This window comes from Centroberyx affinis, unplaced genomic scaffold (assembly GCF_046629955.1).
Source record: "Centroberyx affinis isolate AG114_WGS23_722 - 3 ecotype Tasmania unplaced genomic scaffold, CSIRO-AGI_Caff_v1 ptg005303l_1, whole genome shotgun sequence".
In the NCBI taxonomy this organism is placed as follows: Eukaryota; Metazoa; Chordata; class Actinopteri; order Beryciformes; family Berycidae; genus Centroberyx; species Centroberyx affinis.
In genome coordinates this window covers 48991-71167 of record NW_027282643.1, presented here as the reverse complement: position 1 = coordinate 71167, position 22177 = coordinate 48991, and the positions used below count along the sequence as shown (strand labels likewise).

Sequence of the window (22177 nt, the reverse complement as noted above, 5' to 3'; positions counted from 1 at the left end):
AACCGTAGGTGGACCTTTCAATGAGGGCCACTAATACTACAATCACACCAGCCACTTACACTGGAGAAGTTTGGATTGAGGGTTTGCAAATCCTGCAGGGTTGCAAAACCAGAGAAGTTGCCAAAGTTTGTCTGTAGCCACTCCCTGCTACCACTGATGTTTGAGACACAGCCAGGATCTGAAATGAAGACACAAGCAAAGACGTTGGCAGGATATCACCGCCACATGGTATCAAGAGTTTACGGAGTTGAGCCCCGAGTCTCTGGTTTTACCTGATGAGTCATTCCTTGCGAGGAATGGATAGATGAAGTGAGTGAAGACTGCTCGCTGTGTTTCTCTGTCCATGGATGCCATTTGGCTGCTGAGAGCCTGGATGCTGAAATGTGAAAGATGACCCTTGAGATCTAATCTATTTGACAACTGCAGGCACCTCTGCCATCTTTTTTCCACAGTGGCGCAAGGTATCACGTCGTTACTTACACAATTCGGTAGGTCTGGCAGCTGAAGTTCCTGGAGCTGAGACAGACCAGGAAGTTGCGGGATGGAGCAGCCAAGAATGGACGAAGTTTCCCCTGGAACCACTTGCTGACAAAGCTCTGATTCTGCAGTTGTGCCTGGCTGAAGTTGGCGATTTTCACCTCTCCGAGTGCCTCAAGGGCATATGACAGGGATGGGCCACTCTTGTTGGGGGCCTGGAATGGCAGAGACCATTTTGGTATGACATAAAATTCACACAGGAAGACAACAGCTCTCTGAGATTATGGGATTGGGTTTACCATGGTGGAATGTTCCAGAAGAGCCCGGTCTAGCACAGAAGCTGCTCTTTGGAAGAAAAGCTTCCAGACCTCTACCGGATATGTCCTTTGGCTCCCCAGAGAGCATTTCATCACTGTGACCACATTGCTGGGTGTGAGACGGGCAGCCTTGGAAAAACAAAATGATACGGGGGGAAAAAAGTGAGGTTTCTGTGTGTCTAAGGCAAATCAACTCAAGATATCGGAGTAGGAGCCAAATGGTTCACGGACACTCTCAACGTAGACGAAACAAAGCTTACCGAGGAACAGGCGTGCTCAGTGATGGTAAAATTGCACAGGGCTCCAGAGGCATTGCCGGAAGACAGGAACTGTTCAAGTCGTGAGCTGAAGGAAACATTAACAAGAAAGCTGTTGTTGTCTCTGTTGGATGGCTCAAAGCGCCTTTGCCTATCCCAACTCTGAACAAAAAAGTGATGCGCCTACCTGTCGACTCCACCACAGACACGGTACTCTGCCAAAAGACAAAAAGAAATGAATGTTTCAGACGTTGTAGCTTAAGTTTGAGAATTGTTGGACCAATTTCAGACGTCTCCATTTTCTTTTGACTTACCATCAACCGCTGTTTCTTTGCACTGGAGAAAGGCAAAACACAACTGTAAGTCTCGTGACAAATTAGACAAGGTTACGCAAACTTATCGCAGCCCCCTTAACAACTTTGCCATGCCTAACTTGTGTCTCCTGCATTGTGATTGATAAGTGCGCCATCCAACAAAAAACACCCATAACAGTCAACTTACCAAGAAAGATCCTGGCCTTGGGCAGCCTGTTTGAGAGAAAATTAAATTGAAACCATGGCGTTAATAGAGCTATTTTTAGAGTAGTGGATACTGGCTTTCCAGAACAAATGTGTCAAGAGTGCAGTTTGCCACGTACGTCTGAATGTCTCCGTTAGTGACTCGATGCTTGATCTCACACCCTGTGAGAGATGCGGTGGCAGGGATTCCAAACTTTGCTGAAGACCAGTGAATCTGAGGGAAGACAACACATGTTATTGCGGTCTGTCTGGAGTGGCAGTTCTGTTATGCAGCCTCGCCGTGTGCGTCTGTGGACTTCAAAATTATCATCTCTTACATGGCATTGTAGGATCTACAGCTGATGTTACTGGGGATCACAACCAAACTGCCAGGACGGAAGCTGGCCATCACAACAACCAGATTGACCTGGAACCACCGCCGGAAGTCTCTTGGCTCAAAGTCGTCGAATTCAGGAGCAAGAGCTGTCAAGGTCAGGTTCAGGATGGTGTCTCTTACGGCTGGATTTTGGATGATGGTGATGTTTCTCTGTAAACGAAATGATTTGTGGTTTACTTCAGAAGGGCATGCTACCTTTATGGTGATCATGGCAGAAATGAGTTTAAGCTTGGTGGCACATCTTTGTGCTTCGGAGCATCAGCAGTAGGAATCAACACATCCCAGGGATCAAGTCATTCCAGGAGAATATTGGAAATTCATCATTACAGGTCGGCCCAATTTGGGCCCCCTAAGAGGCTTATTCCAAATGTCCTTCAGCCCCGGGGGAAGCTTTACATGGCCTTTATATCAACCCAGTTGATGGGAAAACATGACCAGCAATCCCACAGTTAAGCATTCACCTGCATAGCGAGCCCTGCAAAAGTCTCGAAAAACTGATCGAGCTGCTCTTCATCAGGGGACTCTGTCAAGCTGCTGAACACATCCCTCACAATGGTCTCATTGTCCAAAGCGCTACTGTCTGGATCCAGGATCAGCTCAGCTTTCTGATTTGGTGAGAGGGAGTCCAAAACTGCCACCTGATGACAAGAACAAAGTATGAATCATTTTTTCTCTTTCACAATGGTAAATCTACACCTACGAGCAGACGTGAAAAGGTTACGGACATTGCGCTGTGCTTGAAAGGAAGACTGTGAGCATAACGTATGATTTACCCCAGAGATGTTGAAGAATGTCAGGTCAGAGTAGGTTGCGTGTTCGGAAAACGGCCCCAGGTTGGTTTCGATCCATTCTTCGTCACTGCGGATTCCCTGCCTGCAAGCTAAGACATATAAATGGACATTAGCATGTCTACAAAGTAGCAAGCATTTTAAGCAATTTAAGCATACTTTGCCATGGTCTGAAGTCAATGGGCAAGCCCAAATAAGCAGCTGTGTGGCACAGTCTACTCTGTCAGCCATACCTGGTGTGTTGATGACGTCGGCAGATCTCCTCAGGAAGTCCAGCAGAACTTCCGCGATCCCTCGTTGCCTGCGCAACGGTGTCGCAGGGGAAGCCTCGGCCAACCCTCTCACACTGCAAATGGTGAATAGACACACTCATGAGCGGTTCCTCAATCACATTTTGTACACCTGAGCCATGCAATGTCGTCCGTCTGTGCGATGCAACTCACACGACATGGTAGTTTGTGCAGTTGATGTTTGAGGTTGCGCTCTTGAGCATCACTGGATTGAAACTTGGGAGGACAGGAATCAGTATTACTCGGAACCAAGCAAACCAGTCTTGTCTTTCAAAGCCCAGGAAATGGGGACTGATGATGGTGAAGGTCCGATTCATTACAAGATCTCTCACAACGGGCTGGATATCAGGGACCTGCAAAAGCACGACATGAGAGGATTTGAACTCGACACAATCGATACCTTTCCAGTAGACCAACTCTTTCCTAGCAGCCTATTAAAAATGCTAATAGGATGAAAAGTAACATTTAAGCTGCTTCGAGTCCCCCACAATTGATGGAGAGACATGTACATAGATATCTGAGTACACGGCTGACTATGCTCAGTTCAAAACCCAGGATTTTCCTTTTTCCCAAAGTGGAGGAGTGGCCCACCTCTCCATTTGCTGTCAGTTGCCTCAGGAACTCATCCACATTTTCCAGAGCGTTACCCTGCTCCAGTCGCACAAACACAACTTCGATCAGGTCTGTGTCATTCAAGGCCCCTGAGCTCAGTGTCAGCTGTGCCACCTGGGTAGGGGTAAGCAGTGACAACGCATCTGCCTACAAAAGGAAACAAAGACAGTAAGCACAAAACCGTAGGTGGACCTTTCAATGAGGGCCACTAATACTACAATCACACCAGCCACTTACACTGGAGAAGTTTGGATTGAGGGTTTGCAAATCCTGCAGGGTTGCAAAACCAGAGAAGTTGCCAAAGTTTGTCTGTAGCCACTCCCTGCTACCACTGATGTTTGAGACACAGCCAGGATCTGAAATGAAGACACAAGCAAAGACGTTGGCAGGATATCACCGCCACATGGTATCAAGAGTTTACGGAGTTGAGCCCCGAGTCTCTGGTTTTACCTGATGAGTCATTCCTTGCGAGGAATGGATAGATGAAGTGAGTGAAGACTGCTCGCTGTGTTTCTCTGTCCATGGATGCCATTTGGCTGCTGAGAGCCTGGATGCTGAAATGTGAAAGATGACCCTTGAGATCTAATCTATTTGACAACTGCAGGCACCTCTGCCATCTTTTTTCCACAGTGGCGCAAGGTATCACGTCGTTACTTACACAATTCGGTAGGTCTGGCAGCTGAAGTTCCTGGAGCTGAGACAGACCAGGAAGTTGCGGGATGGAGCAGCCAAGAATGGACGAAGTTTCCCCTGGAACCACTTGCTGACAAAGCTCTGATTCTGCAGTTGTGCCTGGCTGAAGTTGGCGATTTTCACCTCTCCGAGTGCCTCAAGGGCATATGACAGGGATGGGCCACTCTTGTTGGGGGCCTGGAATGGCAGAGACCATTTTGGTATGACATAAAATTCACACAGGAAGACAACAGCTCTCTGAGATTATGGGATTGGGTTTACCATGGTGGAATGTTCCAGAAGAGCCCGGTCTAGCACAGAAGCTGCTCTTTGGAAGAAAAGCTTCCAGACCTCTACCGGATATGTCCTTTGGCTCCCCAGAGAGCATTTCATCACTGTGACCACATTGCTGGGTGTGAGACGGGCAGCCTTGGAAAAACAAAATGATACGGGGGGAAAAAAGTGAGGTTTCTGTGTGTCTAAGGCAAATCAACTCAAGATACCGGAGTAGGAGCCAAATGGTTCACGGACACTCTCAACGTAGACGAAACAAAGCTTACCGAGGAACAGGCGTGCTCAGTGATGGTAAAATTGCACAGGGCTCCAGAGGCATTGCCGGAAGACAGGAACTGTTCAAGTCGTGAGCTGAAGGAAACATTAACAAGAAAGCTGTTGTTGTCTCTGTTGGATGGCTCAAAGCGCCTTTGCCTATCCCAACTCTGAACAAAAAAGTGATGCGCCTACCTGTCGACTCCACCACAGACACGGTACTCTGCCAAAAGACAAAAAGAAATGAATGTTTCAGACGTTGTAGCTTAAGTTTGAGAATTGTTGGACCAATTTCAGACGTCTCCATTTTCTTTTGACTTACCATCAACCGCTGTTTCTTTGCACTGGAGAAAGGCAAAACACAACTGTAAGTCTCGTGACAAATTAGACAAGGTTACGCAAACTTATCGCAGCCCCCTTAACAACTTTGCCATGCCTAACTTGTGTCTCCTGCATTGTGATTGATAAGTGCGCCATCCAACAAAAAACACCCATAACAGTCAACTTACCAAGAAAGATCCTGGCCTTGGGCAGCCTGTTTGAGAGAAAATTAAATTGAAACCATGGCGTTAATAGAGCTATTTTTAGAGTAGTGGATACTGGCTTTCCAGAACAAATGTGTCAAGAGTGCAGTTTGCCACGTACGTCTGAATGTCTCCGTTAGTGACTCGATGCTTGATCTCACACCCTGTGAGAGATGCGGTGGCAGGGATTCCAAACTTTGCTGAAGACCAGTGAATCTGAGGGAAGACAACACATGTTATTGCGGTCTGTCTGGAGTGGCAGTTCTGTTATGCAGCCTCGCCGTGTGCGTCTGTGGACTTCAAAATTATCATCTCTTACATGGCATTGTAGGATCTACAGCTGATGTTACTGGGGATCACAACCAAACTGCCAGGACGGAAGCTGGCCATCACAACAACCAGATTGACCTGGAACCACCGCCGGAAGTCTCTTGGCTCAAAGTCGTCGAATTCAGGAGCAAGAGCTGTCAAGGTCAGGTTCAGGATGGTGTCTCTTACGGCTGGATTTTGGATGATGGTGATGTTTCTCTGTAAACGAAATGATTTGTGGTTTACTTCAGAAGGGCATGCTACCTTTATGGTGATCATGGCAGAAATGAGTTTAAGCTTGGTGGCACATCTTTGTGCTTCGGAGCATCAGCAGTAGGAATCAACACATCCCAGGGATCAAGTCATTCCAGGAGAATATTGGAAATTCATCATTACAGGTCGGCCCAATTTGGGCCCCCTAAGAGGCTTATTCCAAATGTCCTTCAGCCCCGGGGGAAGCTTTACATGGCCTTTATATCAACCCAGTTGATGGGAAAACATGACCAGCAATCCCACAGTTAAGCATTCACCTGCATAGCGAGCCCTGCAAAAGTCTCGAAAAACTGATCGAGCTGCTCTTCATCAGGGGACTCTGTCAAGCTGCTGAACACATCCCTCACAATGGTCTCATTGTCCAAAGCGCTACTGTCTGGATCCAGGATCAGCTCAGCTTTCTGATTTGGTGAGAGGGAGTCCAAAACTGCCACCTGATGACAAGAACAAAGTATGAATCATTTTTTCTCTTTCACAATGGTAAATCTACACCTACGAGCAGACGTGAAAAGGTTACGGACATTGCGCTGTGCTTGAAAGGAAGACTGTGAGCATAACGTATGATTTACCCCAGAGATGTTGAAGAATGTCAGGTCAGAGTAGGTTGCGTGTTCGGAAAACGGCCCCAGGTTGGTTTCGATCCATTCTTCGTCACTGCGGATTCCCTGCCTGCAAGCTAAGACATATAAATGGACATTAGCATGTCTACAAAGTAGCAAGCATTTTAAGCAATTTAAGCATACTTTGCCATGGTCTGAAGTCAATGGGCAAGCCCAAATAAGCAGCTGTGTGGCACAGTCTACTCTGTCAGCCATACCTGGTGTGTTGATGACGTCGGCAGATCTCCTCAGGAAGTCCAGCAGAACTTCCGCGATCCCTCGTTGCCTGCGCAACGGTGTCGCAGGGGAAGCCTCGGCCAACCCTCTCACACTGCAAATGGTGAATAGACACACTCATGAGCGGTTCCTCAATCACATTTTGTACACCTGAGCCATGCAATGTCGTCCGTCTGTGCGATGCAACTCACACGACATGGTAGTTTGTGCAGTTGATGTTTGAGGTTGCGCTCTTGAGCATCACTGGATTGAAACTTGGGAGGACAGGAATCAGTATTACTCGGAACCAAGCAAACCAGTCTTGTCTTTCAAAGCCCGGGAAATGGGGACTGATGATGGTGAAGGTCCGATTCATTACAAGATCTCTCACAACGGGCTGGATATCAGGGACCTGCAAAAGCACGACATGAGAGGATTTGAACTCGACACAATCGATACCTTTCCAGTAGACCAACTCTTTCCTAGCAGCCTATTAAAAATGCTAATAGGATGAAAAGTAACATTTAAGCTGCTTCGAGTCCCCCACAATTGATGGAGAGACATGTACATAGATATCTGAGTACACGGCTGACTATGCTCAGTTCAAAACCCAGGATTTTCCTTTTTCCCAAAGTGGAGGAGTGGCCCACCTCTCCATTTGCTGTCAGTTGCCTCAGGAACTCATCCACATTTTCCAGAGCGTTACCCTGCTCCAGTCGCACAAACACAACTTCGATCAGGTCTGTGTCATTCAAGGCCCCTGAGCTCAGTGTCAGCTGTGCCACCTGGGTAGGGGTAAGCAGTGACAACGCATCTGCCTACAAAAGGAAACAAAGACAGTAAGCACAAAACCGTAGGTGGACCTTTCAATGAGGGCCACTAATACTACAATCACACCAGCCACTTACACTGGAGAAGTTTGGATTGAGGGTTTGCAAATCCTGCAGGGTTGCAAAACCAGAGAAGTTGCCAAAGTTTGTCTGTAGCCACTCCCTGCTACCACTGATGTTTGAGACACAGCCAGGATCTGAAATGAAGACACAAGCAAAGACGTTGGCAGGATATCACCGCCACATGGTATCAAGAGTTTACGGAGTTGAGCCCCGAGTCTCTGGTTTTACCTGATGAGTCATTCCTTGCGAGGAATGGATAGATGAAGTGAGTGAAGACTGCTCGCTGTGTTTCTCTGTCCATGGATGCCATTTGGCTGCTGAGAGCCTGGATGCTGAAATGTGAAAGATGACCCTTGAGATCTAATCTATTTGACAACTGCAGGCACCTCTGCCATCTTTTTTTCCACAGTGGCGCAAGGTATCACGTCGTTACTTACACAATTCGGTAGGTCTGGCAGCTGAAGTTCCTGGAGCTGAGACAGACCAGGAAGTTGCGGGATGGAGCAGCCAAGAATGGACGAAGTTTCCCCTGGAACCACTTGCTGACAAAGCTCTGATTCTGCAGTTGTGCCTGGCTGAAGTTGGCGATTTTCACCTCTCCGAGTGCCTCAAGGGCATGTGACAGGGATGGGCCACTCTTGTTGGGGGCCTGGAATGGCAGAGACCATTTTGGTATGACATAAAATTCACACAGGAAGACAACAGCTCTCTGAGATTATGGGATTGGGTTTACCATGGTGGAATGTTCCAGAAGAGCCCGGTCTAGCACAGAAGCTGCTCTTTGGAAGAAAAGCTTCCAGACCTCTACCGGATATGTCCTTTGGCTCCCCAGAGAGCATTTCATCACTGTGACCACATTGCTGGGTGTGAGACGGGCAGCCTTGGAAAAACAAAATGATACGGGGGGAAAAAAGTGAGGTTTCTGTGTGTCTAAGGCAAATCAACTCAAGATACCGGAGTAGGAGCCAAATGGTTCACGGACACTCTCAACGTAGACGAAACAAAGCTTACCGAGGAACAGGCGTGCTCAGTGATGGTAAAATTGCACAGGGCTCCAGAGGCATTGCCGGAAGACAGGAACTGTTCAAGTCGTGAGCTGAAGGAAACATTAACAAGAAAGCTGTTGTTGTCTCTGTTGGATGGCTCAAAGCGCCTTTGCCTATCCCAACTCTGAACAAAAAAGTGATGCGCCTACCTGTCGACTCCACCACAGACACGGTACTCTGCCAAAAGACAAAAAGAAATGAATGTTTCAGACGTTGTAGCTTAAGTTTGAGAATTGTTGGACCAATTTCAGACGTCTCCATTTTCTTTTGACTTACCATCAACCGCTGTTTCTTTGCACTGGAGAAAGGCAAAACACAACTGTAAGTCTCGTGACAAATTAGACAAGGTTACGCAAACTTATCGCAGCCCCCTTAACAACTTTGCCATGCCTAACTTGTGTCTCCTGCATTGTGATTGATAAGTGCGCCATCCAACAAAAAACACCCATAACAGTCAACTTACCAAGAAAGATCCTGGCCTTGGGCAGCCTGTTTGAGAGAAAATTAAATTGAAACCATGGCGTTAATAGAGCTATTTTTAGAGTAGTGGATACTGGCTTTCCAGAACAAATGTGTCAAGAGTGCAGTTTGCCACGTACGTCTGAATGTCTCCGTTAGTGACTCGATGCTTGATCTCACACCCTGTGAGAGATGCGGTGGCAGGGATTCCAAACTTTGCTGAAGACCAGTGAATCTGAGGGAAGACAACACATGTTATTGCGGTCTGTCTGGAGTGGCAGTTCTGTTATGCAGCCTCGCCGTGTGCGTCTGTGGACTTCAAAATTATCATCTCTTACATGGCATTGTAGGATCTACAGCTGATGTTACTGGGGATCACAACCAAACTGCCAGGACGGAAGCTGGCCATCACAACAACCAGATTGACCTGGAACCACCGCCGGAAGTCTCTTGGCTCAAAGTCGTCGAATTCAGGAGCAAGAGCTGTCAAGGTCAGGTTCAGGATGGTGTCTCTTACGGCTGGATTTTGGATGATGGTGATGTTTCTCTGTAAACGAAATGATTTGTGGTTTACTTCAGAAGGGCATGCTACCTTTATGGTGATCATGGCAGAAATGAGTTTAAGCTTGGTGGCACATCTTTGTGCTTCGGAGCATCAGCAGTAGGAATCAACACATCCCAGGGATCAAGTCATTCCAGGAGAATATTGGAAATTCATCATTACAGGTCGGCCCAATTTGGGCCCCCAAAGAGGCTTATTCCAAATGTCCTTCAGCCCCGGGGGAAGCTTTACATGGCCTTTATATCAACCCAGTTGATGGGAAAACATGACCAGCAATCCCACAGTTAAGCATTCACCTGCATAGCGAGCCCTGCAAAAGTCTCGAAAAACTGATCGAGCTGCTCTTCATCAGGGGACTCTGTCAAGCTGCTGAACACATCCCTCACAATGGTCTCATTGTCCAAAGCGCTACTGTCTGGATCCAGGATCAGCTCAGCTTTCTGATTTGGTGAGAGGGAGTCCAAAACTGCCACCTGATGACAAGAACAAAGTATGAATCATTTTTTCTCTTTCACAATGGTAAATCTACACCTACGAGCAGACGTGAAAAGGTTACGGACATTGCGCTGTGCTTGAAAGGAAGACTGTGAGCATAACGTATGATTTACCCCAGAGATGTTGAAGAATGTCAGGTCAGAGTAGGTTGCGTGTTCGGAAAACGGCCCCAGGTTGGTTTCGATCCATTCTTCGTCACTGCGGATTCCCTGCCTGCAAGCTAAGACATATAAATGGACATTAGCATGTCTACAAAGTAGCAAGCATTTTAAGCAATTTAAGCATACTTTGCCATGGTCTGAAGTCAATGGGCAAGCCCAAATAAGCAGCTGTGTGGCACAGTCTACTCTGTCAGCCATACCTGGTGTGTTGATGACGTCGGCAGATCTCCTCAGGAAGTCCAGCAGAACTTCCGCGATCCCTCGTTGCCTGCGCAACGGTGTCGCAGGGGAAGCCTCGGCCAACCCTCTCACACTGCAAATGGTGAATAGACACACTCATGAGCGGTTCCTCAATCACATTTTGTACACCTGAGCCATGCAATGTCGTCCGTCTGTGCGATGCAACTCACACGACATGGTAGTTTGTGCAGTTGATGTTTGAGGTTGCGCTCTTGAGCATCACTGGATTGAAACTTGGGAGGACAGGAATCAGTATTACTCGGAACCAAGCAAACCAGTCTTGTCTTTCAAAGCCCGGGAAATGGGGACTGATGATGGTGAAGGTCCGATTCATTACAAGATCTCTCACAACGGGCTGGATATCAGGGACCTGCAAAAGCACGACATGAGAGGATTTGAACTCGACACAATCGATACCTTTCCAGTAGACCAACTCTTTCCTAGCAGCCTATTAAAAATGCTAATAGGATGAAAAGTAACATTTAACCTGCTTCGAGTCCCCCACAATTGATGGAGAGACATGTACATAGATATCTGAGTACACGGCTGACTATGCTCAGTTCAAAACCCAGGATTTTCCTTTTTCCCAAAGTGGAGGAGTGGCCCACCTCTCCATTTGCTGTCAGTTGCCTCAGGAACTCATCCACATTTTCCAGAGCGTTACCCTGCTCCAGTCGCACAAACACAACTTCGATCAGGTCTGTGTCATTCAAGGCCCCTGAGCTCAGTGTCAGCTGTGCCACCTGGGTAGGGGTAAGCAGTGACAACGCATCTGCCTACAAAAGGAAACAAAGACAGTAAGCACAAAACCGTAGGTGGACCTTTCAATGAGGGCCACTAATACTACAATCACACCAGCCACTTACACTGGAGAAGTTTGGATTGAGGGTTTGCAAATCCTGCAGGGTTGCAAAACCAGAGAAGTTGCCAAAGTTTGTCTGTAGCCACTCCCTGCTACCACTGATGTTTGAGACACAGCCAGGATCTGAAATGAAGACACAAGCAAAGACGTTGGCAGGATATCACCGCCACATGGTATCAAGAGTTTACGGAGTTGAGCCCCGAGTCTCTGGTTTTACCTGATGAGTCATTCCTTGCGAGGAATGGATAGATGAAGTGAGTGAAGACTGCTCGCTGTGTTTCTCTGTCCATGGATGCCATTTGGCTGCTGAGAGCCTGGATGCTGAAATGTGAAAGATGACCCTTGAGATCTAATCTATTTGACAACTGCAGGCACCTCTGCCATCTTTTTTTCCACAGTGGCGCAAGGTATCACGTCGTTACTTACACAATTCGGTAGGTCTGGCAGCTGAAGTTCCTGGAGCTGAGACAGACCAGGAAGTTGCGGGATGGAGCAGCCAAGAATGGACGAAGTTTCCCCTGGAACCACTTGCTGACAAAGCTCTGATTCTGCAGTTGTGCCTGGCTGAAGTTGGCGATTTTCACCTCTCCGAGTGCCTCAAGGGCATGTGACAGGGATGGGCCACTCTTGTTGGGGGCCTGGAATGGCAGAGACCATTTTGGTATGACATAAAATTCACACAGGAAGACAACAGCTCTCTGAGATTATGGGATTGGGTTTACCATGGTGGAATGTTCCAGAAGAGCCCGGTCTAGCACAGAAGCTGCTCTTTGGAAGAAAAGCTTCCAGACCTCTACCGGATATGTCCTTTGGCTCCCCAGAGAGCATTTCATCACTGTGACCACATTGCTGGGTGTGAGACGGGCAGCCTTGGAAAAACAAAATGATACGGGGGGAAAAAAGTGAGGTTTCTGTGTGTCTAAGGCAAATCAACTCAAGATACCGGAGTAGGAGCCAAATGGTTCACGGACACTCTCAACGTAGACGAAACAAAGCTTACCGAGGAACAGGCGTGCTCAGTGATGGTAAAATTGCACAGGGCTCCAGAGGCATTGCCGGAAGACAGGAACTGTTCAAGTCGTGAGCTGAAGGAAACATTAACAAGAAAGCTGTTGTTGTCTCTGTTGGATGGCTCAAAGCGCCTTTGCCTATCCCAACTCTGAACAAAAAAGTGATGCGCCTACCTGTCGACTCCACCACAGACACGGTACTCTGCCAAAAGACAAAAAGAAATGAATGTTTCAGACGTTGTAGCTTAAGTTTGAGAATTGTTGGACCAATTTCAGACGTCTCCATTTTCTTTTGACTTACCATCAACCGCTGTTTCTTTGCACTGGAGAAAGGCAAAACACAACTGTAAGTCTCGTGACAAATTAGACAAGGTTACGCAAACTTATCGCAGCCCCCTTAACAACTTTGCCATGCCTAACTTGTGTCTCCTGCATTGTGATTGATAAGTGCGCCATCCAACAAAAAACACCCATAACAGTCAACTTACCAAGAAAGATCCTGGCCTTGGGCAGCCTGTTTGAGAGAAAATTAAATTGAAACCATGGCGTTAATAGAGCTATTTTTAGAGTAGTGGATACTGGCTTTCCAGAACAAATGTGTCAAGAGTGCAGTTTGCCACGTACGTCTGAATGTCTCCGTTAGTGACTCGATGCTTGATCTCACACCCTGTGAGAGATGCGGTGGCAGGGATTCCAAACTTTGCTGAAGACCAGTGAATCTGAGGGAAGACAACACATGTTATTGCGGTCTGTCTGGAGTGGCAGTTCTGTTATGCAGCCTCGCCGTGTGCGTCTGTGGACTTCAAAATTATCATCTCTTACATGGCATTGTAGGATCTACAGCTGATGTTACTGGGGATCACAACCAAACTGCCAGGACGGAAGCTGGCCATCACAACAACCAGATTGACCTGGAACCACCGCCGGAAGTCTCTTGGCTCAAAGTCGTCGAATTCAGGAGCAAGAGCTGTCAAGGTCAGGTTCAGGATGGTGTCTCTTACGGCTGGATTTTGGATGATGGTGATGTTTCTCTGTAAACGAAATGATTTGTGGTTTACTTCAGAAGGGCATGCTACCTTTATGGTGATCATGGCAGAAATGAGTTTAAGCTTGGTGGCACATCTTTGTGCTTCGGAGCATCAGCAGTAGGAATCAACACATCCCAGGGATCAAGTCATTCCAGGAGAATATTGGAAATTCATCATTACAGGTCGGCCCAATTTGGGCCCCCAAAGAGGCTTATTCCAAATGTCCTTCAGCCCCGGGGGAAGCTTTACATGGCCTTTATATCAACCCAGTTGATGGGAAAACATGACCAGCAATCCCACAGTTAAGCATTCACCTGCATAGCGAGCCCTGCAAAAGTCTCGAAAAACTGATCGAGCTGCTCTTCATCAGGGGACTCTGTCAAGCTGCTGAACACATCCCTCACAATGGTCTCATTGTCCAAAGCGCTACTGTCTGGATCCAGGATCAGCTCAGCTTTCTGATTTGGTGAGAGGGAGTCCAAAACTGCCACCTGATGACAAGAACAAAGTATGAATCATTTTTTCTCTTTCACAATGGTAAATCTACACCTACGAGCAGACGTGAAAAGGTTACGGACATTGCGCTGTGCTTGAAAGGAAGACTGTGAGCATAACGTATGATTTACCCCAGAGATGTTGAAGAATGTCAGGTCAGAGTAGGTTGCGTGTTCGGAAAACGGCCCCAGGTTGGTTTCGATCCATTCTTCGTCACTGCGGATTCCCTGCCTGCAAGCTAAGACATATAAATGGACATTAGCATGTCTACAAAGTAGCAAGCATTTTAAGCAATTTAAGCATACTTTGCCATGGTCTGAAGTCAATGGGCAAGCCCAAATAAGCAGCTGTGTGGCACAGTCTACTCTGTCAGCCATACCTGGTGTGTTGATGACGTCGGCAGATCTCCTCAGGAAGTCCAGCAGAACTTCCGCGATCCCTCGTTGCCTGCGCAACGGTGTCGCAGGGGAAGCCTCGGCCAACCCTCTCACACTGCAAATGGTGAATAGACACACTCATGAGCGGTTCCTCAATCACATTTTGTACACCTGAGCCATGCAATGTCGTCCGTCTGTGCGATGCAACTCACACGACATGGTAGTTTGTGCAGTTGATGTTTGAGGTTGCGCTCTTGAGCATCACTGGATTGAAACTTGGGAGGACAGGAATCAGTATTACTCGGAACCAAGCAAACCAGTCTTGTCTTTCAAAGCCCGGGAAATGGGGACTGATGATGGTGAAGGTCCGATTCATTACAAGATCTCTCACAACGGGCTGGATATCAGGGACCTGCAAAAGCACGACATGAGAGGATTTGAACTCGACACAATCGATACCTTTCCAGTAGACCAACTCTTTCCTAGCAGCCTATTAAAAATGCTAATAGGATGAAAAGTAACATTTAAGCTGCTTCGAGTCCCCCACAATTGATGGAGAGACATGTACATAGATATCTGAGTACACGGCTGACTATGCTCAGTTCAAAACCCAGGATTTTCCTTTTTCCCAAAGTGGAGGAGTGGCCCACCTCTCCATTTGCTGTCAGTTGCCTCAGGAACTCATCCACATTTTCCAGAGCGTTACCCTGCTCCAGTCGCACAAACACAACTTCGATCAGGTCTGTGTCATTCAAGGCCCCTGAGCTCAGTGTCAGCTGTGCCACCTGGGTAGGGGTAAGCAGTGACAACGCATCTGCCTACAAAAGGAAACAAAGACAGTAAGCACAAAACCGTAGGTGGACCTTTCAATGAGGGCCACTAATACTACAATCACACCAGCCACTTACACTGGAGAAGTTTGGATTGAGGGTTTGCAAATCCTGCAGGGTTGCAAAACCAGAGAAGTTGCCAAAGTTTGTCTGTAGCCACTCCCTGCTACCACTGATGTTTGAGACACAGCCAGGATCTGAAATGAAGACACAAGCAAAGACGTTGGCAGGATATCACCGCCACATGGTATCAAGAGTTTACGGAGTTGAGCCCCGAGTCTCTGGTTTTACCTGATGAGTCATTCCTTGCGAGGAATGGATAGATGAAGTGAGTGAAGACTGCTCGCTGTGTTTCTCTGTCCATGGATGCCATTTGGCTGCTGAGAGCCTGGATGCTGAAATGTGAAAGATGACCCTTGAGATCTAATCTATTTGACAACTGCAGGCACCTCTGCCATCTTTTTTTCCACAGTGGCGCAAGGTATCACGTCGTTACTTACACAATTCGGTAGGTCTGGCAGCTGAAGTTCCTGGAGCTGAGACAGACCAGGAAGTTGCGGGATGGAGCAGCCAAGAATGGACGAAGTTTCCCCTGGAACCACTTGCTGACAAAGCTCTGATTCTGCAGTTGTGCCTGGCTGAAGTTGGCGATTTTCACCTCTCCGAGTGCCTCAAGGGCATGTGACAGGGATGGGCCACTCTTGTTGGGGGCCTGGAATGGCAGAGACCATTTTGGTATGACATAAAATTCACACAGGAAGACAACAGCTCTCTGAGATTATGGGATTGGGTTTACCATGGTGGAATGTTCCAGAAGAGCCCGGTCTAGCACAGAAGCTGCTCTTTGGAAGAAAAGCTTCCAGACCTCTACCGGATATGTCCTTTGGCTCCCCAGAGAGCATTTCATCACTGTGACCACATTGCTGGGTGTGAGACGGGCAGCCTTGGAAAAACAAAATGATACGGGGGGAAAAAAGTGAGGTTTCTGTGTGTCTAAGGCAAATCAACTCAAGATACCGGAGTAGGAGCCAAATGGTTCACGGACACTCTCAACGTAGACGAAACAAAGCTTACCGAGGAACAGGCGTGCTCAGTGATGGTAAAATTGCACAGGGCTCCAGAGGCATTGCCGGAAGACAGGAACTGTTCAAGTCGTGAGCTGAAGGAAACATTAACAAGAAAGCTGTTGTTGTCTCTGTTGGATGGCTCAAAGCGCCTTTGCCTATCCCAACTCTGAACAAAAAAGTGATGCGCCTACCTGTCGACTCCACCACAGACACGGTACTCTGCCAAAAGACAAAAAGAAATGAATGTTTCAGACGTTGTAGCTTAAGTTTGAGAATTGTTGGACCAATTTCAGACGTCTCCATTTTCTTTTGACTTACCATCAACCGCTGTTTCTTTGCACTGGAGAAAGGCAAAACACAACTGTAAGTCTCGTGACAAATTAGACAAGGTTACGCAAACTTATCGCAGCCCCCTTAACAACTTTGCCATGCCTAACTTGTGTCTCCTGCATTGTGATTGATACGTGCGCCATCCAACAAAAAACACCCATAACAGTCAACTTACCAAGAAAGATCCTGGCCTTGGGCAGCCTGTTTGAGAGAAAATTAAATTGAAACCATGGCGTTAATAGAGCTATTTTTAGAGTAGTGGATACTGGCTTTCCAGAACAAATGTGTCAAGAGTGCAGTTTGCCACGTACGTCTGAATGTCTCCGTTAGTGACTCGATGCTTGATCTCACACCCTGTGAGAGATGCGGTGGCAGGGATTCCAAACTTTGCTGAAGACCAGTGAATCTGAGGGAAGACAACACATGTTATTGCGGTCTGTCTGGAGTGGCAGTTCTGTTATGCAGCCTCGCCGTGTGCGTCTGTGGACTTCAAAATTATCATCTCTTACATGGCATTGTAGGATCTACAGCTGATGTTACTGGGGATCACAACCAAACTGCCAGGACGGAAGCTGGCCATCACAACAACCAGATTGACCTGGAACCACCGCCGGAAGTCTCTTGGCTCAAAGTCGTCGAATTCAGGAGCAAGAGCTGTCAAGGTCAGGTTCAGGATGGTGTCTCTTACGGCTGGATTTTGGATGATGGTGATGTTTCTCTGTAAACGAAATGATTTGTGGTTTACTTCAGAAGGGCATGCTACCTTTATGGTGATCATGGCAGAAATGAGTTTAAGCTTGGTGGCACATCTTTGTGCTTCGGAGCATCAGCAGTAGGAATCAACACATCCCAGGGATCAAGTCATTCCAGGAGAATATTGGAAATTCATCATTACAGGTCGGCCCAATTTGGGCCCCCTAAGAGGCTTATTCCAAATGTCCTTCAGCCCCGGGGGAAGCTTTACATGGCCTTTATATCAACCCAGTTGATGGGAAAACATGACCAGCAATCCCACAGTTAAGCATTCACCTGCATAGCGAGCCCTGCAAAAGTCTCGAAAAACTGATCGAGCTGCTCTTCATCAGGGGACTCTGTCAAGCTGCTGAACACATCCCTCACAATGGTCTCATTGTCCAAAGCGCTACTGTCTGGATCCAGGATCAGCTCAGCTTTCTGATTTGGTGAGAGGGAGTCCAAAACTGCCACCTGATGACAAGAACAAAGTATGAATCATTTTTTCTCTTTCACAATGGTAAATCTACACCTACGAGCAGACGTGAAAAGGTTACGGACATTGCGCTGTGCTTGAAAGGAAGACTGTGAGCATAACGTATGATTTACCCCAGAGATGTTGAAGAATGTCAGGTCAGAGTAGGTTGCGTGTTCGGAAAACGGCCCCAGGTTGGTTTCGATCCATTCTTCGTCACTGCGGATTCCCTGCCTGCAAGCTAAGACATATAAATGGACATTAGCATGTCTACAAAGTAGCAAGCATTTTAAGCAATTTAAGCATACTTTGCCATGGTCTGAAGTCAATGGGCAAGCCCAAATAAGCAGCTGTGTGGCACAGTCTACTCTGTCAGCCATACCTGGTGTGTTGATGACGTCGGCAGATCTCCTCAGGAAGTCCAGCAGAACTTCCGCGATCCCTCGTTGCCTGCGCAACGGTGTCGCAGGGGAAGCCTCGGCCAACCCTCTCACACTGCAAATGGTGAATAGACACACTCATGAGCGGTTCCTCAATCACATTTTGTACACCTGAGCCATGCAATGTCGTCCGTCTGTGCGATGCAACTCACACGACATGGTAGTTTGTGCAGTTGATGTTTGAGGTTGCGCTCTTGAGCATCACTGGATTGAAACTTGGGAGGACAGGAATCAGTATTACTCGGAACCAAGCAAACCAGTCTTGTCTTTCAAAGCCCGGGAAATGGGGACTGATGATGGTGAAGGTCCGATTCATTACAAGATCTCTCACAACGGGCTGGATATCAGGGACCTGCAAAAGCACGACATGAGAGGATTTGAACTCGACACAATCGATACCTTTCCAGTAGACCAACTCTTTCCTAGCAGCCTATTAAAAATGCTAATAGGATGAAAAGTAACATTTAAGCTGCTTCGAGTCCCCCACAATTGATGGAGAGACATGTACATAGATATCTGAGTACACGGCTGACTATGCTCAGTTCAAAACCCAGGATTTTCCTTTTTCCCAAAGTGGAGGAGTGGCCCACCTCTCCATTTGCTGTCAGTTGCCTCAGGAACTCATCCACATTTTCCAGAGCGTTACCCTGCTCCAGTCGCACAAACACAACTTCGATCAGGTCTGTGTCATTCAAGGCCCCTGAGCTCAGTGTCAGCTGTGCCACCTGGGTAGGGGTAAGCAGTGACAACGCATCTGCCTACAAAAGGAAACAAAGACAGTAAGCACAAAACCGTAGGTGGACCTTTCAATGAGGGCCACTAATACTACAATCACACCAGCCACTTACACTGGAGAAGTTTGGATTGAGGGTTTGCAAATCCTGCAGGGTTGCAAAACCAGAGAAGTTGCCAAAGTTTGTCTGTAGCCACTCCCTGCTACCACTGATGTTTGAGACACAGCCAGGATCTGAAATGAAGACACAAGCAAAGACGTTGGCAGGATATCACCGCCACATGGTATCAAGAGTTTACGGAGTTGAGCCCCGAGTCTCTGGTTTTACCTGATGAGTCATTCCTTGCGAGGAATGGATAGATGAAGTGAGTGAAGACTGCTCGCTGTGTTTCTCTGTCCATGGATGCCATTTGGCTGCTGAGAGCCTGGATGCTGAAATGTGAAAGATGACCCTTGAGATCTAATCTATTTGACAACTGCAGGCACCTCTGCCATCTTTTTTTCCACAGTGGCGCAAGGTATCACGTCGTTACTTACACAATTCGGTAGGTCTGGCAGCTGAAGTTCCTGGAGCTGAGACAGACCAGGAAGTTGCGGGATGGAGCAGCCAAGAATGGACGAAGTTTCCCCTGGAACCACTTGCTGACAAAGCTCTGATTCTGCAGTTGTGCCTGGCTGAAGTTGGCGATTTTCACCTCTCCGAGTGCCTCAAGGGCATGTGACAGGGATGGGCCACTCTTGTTGGGGGCCTGGAATGGCAGAGACCATTTTGGTATGACATAAAATTCACACAGGAAGACAACAGCTCTCTGAGATTATGGGATTGGGTTTACCATGGTGGAATGTTCCAGAAGAGCCCGGTCTAGCACAGAAGCTGCTCTTTGGAAGAAAAGCTTCCAGACCTCTACCGGATATGTCCTTTGGCTCCCCAGAGAGCATTTCATCACTGTGACCACATTGCTGGGTGTGAGACGGGCAGCCTTGGAAAAACAAAATGATACGGGGGGAAAAAAGTGAGGTTTCTGTGTGTCTAAGGCAAATCAACTCAAGATACCGGAGTAGGAGCCAAATGGTTCACGGACACTCTCAACGTAGACGAAACAAAGCTTACCGAGGAACAGGCGTGCTCAGTGATGGTAAAATTGCACAGGGCTCCAGAGGCATTGCCGGAAGACAGGAACTGTTCAAGTCGTGAGCTGAAGGAAACATTAACAAGAAAGCTGTTGTTGTCTCTGTTGGATGGCTCAAAGCGCCTTTGCCTATCCCAACTCTGAACAAAAAAGTGATGCGCCTACCTGTCGACTCCACCACAGACACGGTACTCTGCCAAAAGACAAAAAGAAATGAATGTTTCAGACGTTGTAGCTTAAGTTTGAGAATTGTTGGACCAATTTCAGACGTCTCCATTTTCTTTTGACTTACCATCAACCGCTGTTTCTTTGCACTGGAGAAAGGCAAAACACAACTGTAAGTCTCGTGACAAATTAGACAAGGTTACGCAAACTTATCGCAGCCCCCTTAACAACTTTGCCATGCCTAACTTGTGTCTCCTGCATTGTGATTGATAAGTGCGCCATCCAACAAAAAACACCCATAACAGTCAACTTACCAAGAAAGATCCTGGCCTTGGGCAGCCTGTTTGAGAGAAAATTAAATTGAAACCATGGCGTTAATAGAGCTATTTTTAGAGTAGTGGATACTGGCTTTCCAGAACAAATGTGTCAAGAGTGCAGTTTGCCACGTACGTCTGAATGTCTCCGTTAGTGACTCGATGCTTGATCTCACACCCTGTGAGAGATGCGGTGGCAGGGATTCCAAACTTTGCTGAAGACCAGTGAATCTGAGGGAAGACAACACATGTTATTGCGGTCTGTCTGGAGTGGCAGTTCTGTTATGCAGCCTCGCCGTGTGCGTCTGTGGACTTCAAAATTATCATCTCTTACATGGCATTGTAGGATCTACAGCTGATGTTACTGGGGATCACAACCAAACTGCCAGGACGGAAGCTGGCCATCACAACAACCAGATTGACCTGGAACCACCGCCGGAAGTCTCTTGGCTCAAAGTCGTCGAATTCAGGAGCAAGAGCTGTCAAGGTCAGGTTCAGGATGGTGTCTCTTACGGCTGGATTTTGGATGATGGTGATGTTTCTCTGTAAACGAAATGATTTGTGGTTTACTTCAGAAGGGCATGCTACCTTTATGGTGATCATGGCAGAAATGAGTTTAAGCTTGGTGGCACATCTTTGTGCTTCGGAGCATCAGCAGTAGGAATCAACACATCCCAGGGATCAAGTCATTCCAGGAGAATATTGGAAATTCATCATTACAGGTCGGCCCAATTTGGGCCCCCTAAGAGGCTTATTCCAAATGTCCTTCAGCCCCGGGGGAAGCTTTACATGGCCTTTATATCAACCCAGTTGATGGGAAAACATGACCAGCAATCCCACAGTTAAGCATTCACCTGCATAGCGAGCCCTGCAAAAGTCTCGAAAAACTGATCGAGCTGCTCTTCATCAGGGGACTCTGTCAAGCTGCTGAACACATCCCTCACAATGGTCTCATTGTCCAAAGCGCTACTGTCTGGATCCAGGATCAGCTCAGCTTTCTGATTTGGTGAGAGGGAGTCCAAAACTGCCACCTGATGACAAGAACAAAGTATGAATCATTTTTTCTCTTTCACAATGGTAAATCTACACCTACGAGCAGACGTGAAAAGGTTACGGACATTGCGCTGTGCTTGAAAGGAAGACTGTGAGCATAACGTATGATTTACCCCAGAGATGTTGAAGAATGTCAGGTCAGAGTAGGTTGCGTGTTCGGAAAACGGCCCCAGGTTGGTTTCGATCCATTCTTCGTCACTGCGGATTCCCTGCCTGCAAGCTAAGACATATAAATGGACATTAGCATGTCTACAAAGTAGCAAGCATTTTAAGCAATTTAAGCATACTTTGCCATGGTCTGAAGTCAATGGGCAAGCCCAAATAAGCAGCTGTGTGGCACAGTCTACTCTGTCAGCCATACCTGGTGTGTTGATGACGTCGGCAGATCTCCTCAGGAAGTCCAGCAGAACTTCCGCGATCCCTCGTTGCCTGCGCAACGGTGTCGCAGGGGAAGCCTCGGCCAACCCTCTCACACTGCAAATGGTGAATAGACACACTCATGA

At 47.5% G+C, this 22177-nt stretch overlaps 1 protein-coding gene across 1 annotated transcript in view; it reads right to left on the bottom strand.

Annotated features, from left to right (window-relative positions):
* The window catches only part of LOC139667110 (uncharacterized), a 65951-nt gene that overhangs the window by 26315 nt on the left and 17459 nt on the right, over positions 1–22177 (bottom strand). The window contains exons 63-138 of the mRNA XM_071546518.1: positions 22036–22148; positions 21788–21894; positions 21476–21652; positions 20956–21164; positions 20758–20852; positions 20308–20335; positions 20124–20208; positions 19846–19992; positions 19550–19761; positions 19341–19444; positions 19128–19246; positions 18870–19037; positions 18432–18631; positions 18222–18334; positions 17974–18080; positions 17662–17838; positions 17142–17350; positions 16944–17038; positions 16494–16521; positions 16310–16394; positions 16032–16178; positions 15736–15947; positions 15527–15630; positions 15314–15432; positions 15056–15223; positions 14618–14817; positions 14408–14520; positions 14160–14266; positions 13848–14024; positions 13328–13536; positions 13130–13224; positions 12680–12707; positions 12496–12580; positions 12218–12364; positions 11922–12133; positions 11713–11816; positions 11500–11618; positions 11242–11409; positions 10804–11003; positions 10594–10706; positions 10346–10452; positions 10034–10210; positions 9514–9722; positions 9316–9410; positions 8866–8893; positions 8682–8766; positions 8404–8550; positions 8108–8319; positions 7899–8002; positions 7686–7804; positions 7428–7595; positions 6990–7189; positions 6780–6892; positions 6532–6638; positions 6220–6396; positions 5700–5908; positions 5502–5596; positions 5052–5079; positions 4868–4952; positions 4590–4736; positions 4294–4505; positions 4086–4189; positions 3873–3991; positions 3615–3782; positions 3177–3376; positions 2967–3079; positions 2719–2825; positions 2407–2583; positions 1887–2095; positions 1689–1783; positions 1239–1266; positions 1055–1139; positions 777–923; positions 481–692; positions 273–376; positions 60–178 (exon numbers count right to left, since the gene is read on the bottom strand). Of these exons, the coding sequence (XP_071402619.1) occupies positions 60–178; positions 273–376; positions 481–692; positions 777–923; positions 1055–1139; positions 1239–1266; positions 1689–1783; positions 1887–2095; positions 2407–2583; positions 2719–2825; positions 2967–3079; positions 3177–3376; positions 3615–3782; positions 3873–3991; positions 4086–4189; positions 4294–4505; positions 4590–4736; positions 4868–4952; positions 5052–5079; positions 5502–5596; positions 5700–5908; positions 6220–6396; positions 6532–6638; positions 6780–6892; positions 6990–7189; positions 7428–7595; positions 7686–7804; positions 7899–8002; positions 8108–8319; positions 8404–8550; positions 8682–8766; positions 8866–8893; positions 9316–9410; positions 9514–9722; positions 10034–10210; positions 10346–10452; positions 10594–10706; positions 10804–11003; positions 11242–11409; positions 11500–11618; positions 11713–11816; positions 11922–12133; positions 12218–12364; positions 12496–12580; positions 12680–12707; positions 13130–13224; positions 13328–13536; positions 13848–14024; positions 14160–14266; positions 14408–14520; positions 14618–14817; positions 15056–15223; positions 15314–15432; positions 15527–15630; positions 15736–15947; positions 16032–16178; positions 16310–16394; positions 16494–16521; positions 16944–17038; positions 17142–17350; positions 17662–17838; positions 17974–18080; positions 18222–18334; positions 18432–18631; positions 18870–19037; positions 19128–19246; positions 19341–19444; positions 19550–19761; positions 19846–19992; positions 20124–20208; positions 20308–20335; positions 20758–20852; positions 20956–21164; positions 21476–21652; positions 21788–21894; positions 22036–22148 (10216 nt within the window). The remainder of the gene's footprint in view (positions 1–59; positions 179–272; positions 377–480; positions 693–776; positions 924–1054; positions 1140–1238; positions 1267–1688; positions 1784–1886; positions 2096–2406; positions 2584–2718; positions 2826–2966; positions 3080–3176; positions 3377–3614; positions 3783–3872; positions 3992–4085; positions 4190–4293; positions 4506–4589; positions 4737–4867; positions 4953–5051; positions 5080–5501; positions 5597–5699; positions 5909–6219; positions 6397–6531; positions 6639–6779; positions 6893–6989; positions 7190–7427; positions 7596–7685; positions 7805–7898; positions 8003–8107; positions 8320–8403; positions 8551–8681; positions 8767–8865; positions 8894–9315; positions 9411–9513; positions 9723–10033; positions 10211–10345; positions 10453–10593; positions 10707–10803; positions 11004–11241; positions 11410–11499; positions 11619–11712; positions 11817–11921; positions 12134–12217; positions 12365–12495; positions 12581–12679; positions 12708–13129; positions 13225–13327; positions 13537–13847; positions 14025–14159; positions 14267–14407; positions 14521–14617; positions 14818–15055; positions 15224–15313; positions 15433–15526; positions 15631–15735; positions 15948–16031; positions 16179–16309; positions 16395–16493; positions 16522–16943; positions 17039–17141; positions 17351–17661; positions 17839–17973; positions 18081–18221; positions 18335–18431; positions 18632–18869; positions 19038–19127; positions 19247–19340; positions 19445–19549; positions 19762–19845; positions 19993–20123; positions 20209–20307; positions 20336–20757; positions 20853–20955; positions 21165–21475; positions 21653–21787; positions 21895–22035; positions 22149–22177) is intronic.